General features: G+C 46.7%; 1 protein-coding gene across 1 annotated transcript in view; it reads left to right on the plus strand.

Annotated features, from left to right (window-relative positions):
• CD34 (CD34 molecule) overlaps nt 1-4,152 on the plus strand; it is a 22,804-nt gene that overhangs the window by 17,711 nt on the left and 941 nt on the right. The window contains exons 5-7 of the mRNA XM_023514551.1: nt 2,854-3,010; nt 3,269-3,321; nt 3,662-3,891. Coding sequence (XP_023370319.1) covers nt 2,854-3,010; nt 3,269-3,321; nt 3,662-3,891 — 440 coding nt within the window. The remainder of the gene's footprint in view (nt 1-2,853; nt 3,011-3,268; nt 3,322-3,661; nt 3,892-4,152) is intronic.

Raw genomic sequence — 4,152 nt, forward strand, 5'->3', positions numbered from 1 at the left:
GAACTAGCACCTCAACATTAGGAAATACCTTAAAGGTCATTTAAAAAATGCTCGCTCTTCCTTTTCTCCATCCCAGTGCCTGATAGGATTCGTTACCACATTAAAGAGTCCTCGCAAAGTCTGAGGATGCGACTATCAAAATAAACTACATGGTTTTATTATTTTTGCAAACAAACATGTATGAGCCAGTGTAGTTAGAGGCTTATAAAACTGAGTCTTATTAGAAAAATGGTGAAGCTGTGGCTTCTCCCTGCCCACTCTCCCATGATGTTTGGCGTCAGCCTCTCTTGGGGGAGGATGTTTATTCCAAGCATCCGGAGAAGCATTGTGCTTTGTTCAGGATCCACCTGCTCCTCTTGGGCCCAAACACAATTCACTGATGCTGTTGGATACCAGAGTGGGAGGCTGGCTGCTGCTATTCCCTTGAATTTAGTCCAGGAAACTAAGCAAGGGGTGGAGGGACCCTATATGAAGGCCAAAGAGTTGGGATGTTAAATGGAACAACAATTCCCTGAGTTCTTTTGTTTGTTTGATGCTATGATTAGTGCGATCTGGGCTCAAAATTTTATAGTGTACAATGTACACGCACCCCCTACCTCCCAGCCCACACTTAGGAGTCATCCAGTCTAGTCAGAGAGAAAGAATAATAATAGAAAGGCAAAATATGATAAAATATGGATTGCAGATGGTATAGTATATAAGGTATTGCTGTTAATAATAGTAATAGCTGCCATTTATCTCGTGCTCATTGGGCTCCCATCACCATTCTGGATACTTTTTTGCACAAGCATCTCTTTTGTCACCACAGCAACTCAGTGGACAGCTGAGGAACCTGACATCAGACAAGTGTCATAGCTTGCTGTAGGGTCTTTGTCCCTCCTTTTTTCCATCTACAATAAGAGGAGAATAATAGTGCCCATTTCACAGGGTTGGATGAGGCCCAGATGAGTCACTATGTGTCAAGCACATAGAACAGTGCTGGTGACATAGCAGGTGTCCTTTAATTGCTATACATACAAAGTGAGAGCATACATAGATACCCCCCAGCTTCCCCCAACAACACATGACATACAACACACACGTACACTGCCCCCCACACAGATTTTCACAGTGTCTTGTGTTCAGGGCTTGATAAGTGTCAGAGCACTGGAATCCAGTATTATCAAGGTGCAGCTTCTTAGACTCAGCAAGTGGAAGAAGGTGCCGTTTGATTTGACTGGTTTAGACCCTACAGGAGCCCAGTCCCTCTGCCTGTCTCAGGAAGCAGACATACTGCAACAAGGGACACTTCAGAAGCCCAGAGTCATCCAGGCAAGGATCTTGCTCCCCACTAAGTGCTAGGAAGGCAGGCGCTACTCAAGGGGAAGCCGTGTGAGGGTTTCCTAAGAGATCTGCATTTAGAGAGGAGGGAGACTCCTGGGCATATCCAATATGGTGTCCAGACAACCTACTGCAAATGCTGTTTTAAAGTACAGGTTTTTCCAGAAACAGAGCCTCTATCTGGGGACTTACTGGGAGACCTGGAGAATTGGCCTTTTTCCTGTGAGATGAAGCAGCAATGGCCTGAGAATTCACTTTTCTGTGACCTAATCTCTTGGGGGTTTCCGAGGCTCTTGTTCGACTCATGTCTCAGTGACCTAGAGGTTCCCTAGCCATGTTTTTCTGGCCTCATCCAAGCCCAGTTATTTTCCCTAAGTTCCTTTAAATTCCAGCTGGGTGCTGAGGCCAGTCTTGACCTTGCCTTATGCAGGGGCAAAGGAGCCTGGGTTTTCCTGCCTTCGGTCACAGCAGTAGGAAAATACCCGGGCTCCATTCCAAGTGGGAGGATGCTCTGGCTTCGTCTTGAGCAGCAGTCCTGCCTGCAAACAGGAAGCTTCCCTTCCACGGGGGCTCAGTTCTGTTGATGGTCACACGCCCCAGCAGTTTTCCCCTAACAGGAAAGATGTCAGAACTGTTCAGGCATTTCCTCCTCTGCCATCTGCTATCCGGACCGAGGAGAAAGTCTTAGTTTCGGTTCCTTTCCTGTACAGGGTAGGTGGTTCTGATTGGAGGCTGCTGGAATACATCTTGGGAAGTGGGAGAACAGGGTTTTGAAGGGCACATAGCTAATGCCTCCAATTCATGCCTTTCCTGGATCACAATTATTAAACAATTATCAGGGTTTCTCTCCCGAGCCTGAGTTCCTGAATCCTATGGACCAGTCAGCAACCTGGAGGAAGAGCTATGAACTTCATTAAAAGTGGGTTCCATGCTTTCAATGGAAAAGGGGGGTGGATGACCAGACAGAGACACCATTTCAGCTTGAGTAGAGACTCCTTTGGATAGGAAGAGAGGAAGCTGCTGAGGATCCTGCTGAGTGTGTAGTCATGGATTTATGATGTAGCCCTTTCTTCCTTTGGCTTTTCTTCCATCATTTCAGGCTCTTGTAACCCTGAAACAAAGGAATTTTTTTCTTAGTTATTATTGCATCATTAATTTTTTCTACTGGTGGTAATTTTTTAAAATTTAATTTGAATAGGACATGCATACATGGGCAATCCTTACATAAACAAGATATTGTTTTCGAACTTTGTTCTCTGACATCTTAGATGTTAACTGATGTATGTTTTGGGACTGGGAAATTTTTGAGATTTTTCTTACTGTGTTGTTGTGCATATACAACTAGTAGGGGCTTTGTGTGTGTGTTATTTGTTTGATTTTTTGGTTTTTAGTTAGAATTTTAGAAAAAAGAACTCTTCTTGTCAGGGGGTGATAATGGGACTTGAATCAGCATTATCACCTGCGACCCTGGGTGCAGTTGAGGATACAGCAGTAACTTTGTCTCCTGCTCTCCACTTTTCTCTGCCTTCCCAGGAGGACTTTAAAAAGGACAAAGGAGAGGACCTGGCCCAAGTGCTGTGTAGGGAGGAGCAGGCTGACGCCAAGGATGGGGCCCGTGTGTGCTCCCTGCTCCTTGCCCAGTCTGAGGTTAAGCCTCAGTGCCTACTACTGGTCTTGGCCAACAGAACAGGTAAGGAGCACATCTGTCTGGGGAGCTCAGGAGCTGGACAGGGAGTGAGTGGGACAGATGTTAGACAGGACTGGGGTTGAGGATCCTGGGTGGAGGGAGATCGGGCACCTCAGCTCTAGAGAGTATAGGAAATGGCTGCCTTGGGAGTGGCGCTCCTGAGTCAGAACATCACAGCATCTTCTAGAACTGTGTGGGAGGGTAGAGCAGGATGAATTGATGTAGCTTCTACATTCAGTAAACCCTGTCTCTTAATTCTAGAAATTTTCAACAAGCTCCAACTTCTGAAAAAGCACCAGTCTGACCTGAGAAAGGTAAGTTCTGAGATGCAAAGTCTCAGAAGGAATACTGGGTGAAGGGAGCTGGTGGTGTGGGGAGTAAGCGGAGATCATTATCTGCTCCTGTTCTGCCTGTCCCACCTCTCCATTCTTCTCTGACAGTCTTCAACTTTCTAAGATTGAACCAAAAATTTTGTAGCACAGATTAATTAGGAGGTGTCATTCTTAAACCCTGTTTCAAAGCTCTCTGAGGTCATGTCCTATTGCATCAATTTCCTGTTGGGTCACGCACAGGGGTCTAGAGTGGGTTGGGCTCCTCTTCCAGAACCCACTTTCCACAAGTGACAGTTTATCTTTTCTGTGCCTGCTCTTCAAGCTGGGAATCCAAGGTGTCACTGAACAAGATGTCGTGAGTCACCAAAGCTATTCCCGAAAGACCCTGATTGCACTGGTCACCTCAGGGATCCTGCTGGCTGTCCTGGGCCTCACAGGCTATTTCCTGATGAATCGCCGAAGCTGGAGCCCCACAGGAGAAAGGCTGGTCAGTCCTGGGATCCAGGGCAAAGGAATTGAGGAAGACAGGGTCTTCTGGGGAGGTCCATGGATGTCTTGGAAGGGGAGGAGAAATAGCAGAGAAGGCACTTCTGTGCACTTATATAGGGATATGCACACGCACACTGTGTCCCCGGAAGATTCAAAACATTATATAGCCAGCTGGGGCAGGGGGAGTAACTGGGGCAGCCTGCCTACTCACTGCAGTAGCAGAGGTTTTCTGGGATAGTTCAGCTGGGTACCACCAGAATCAGCCATGCTATCTGCAACCATATTAAATGCCCATTGGGTACCATCCTGCTCACAAGAAGGGGA

Source organism: Otolemur garnettii, unplaced genomic scaffold (assembly GCF_000181295.1).
Source record: "Otolemur garnettii isolate 467f Iridium unplaced genomic scaffold, OtoGar3 scaffold00055, whole genome shotgun sequence".
Lineage (NCBI taxonomy): Eukaryota > Metazoa > Chordata > Mammalia > Primates > Galagidae > Otolemur > Otolemur garnettii.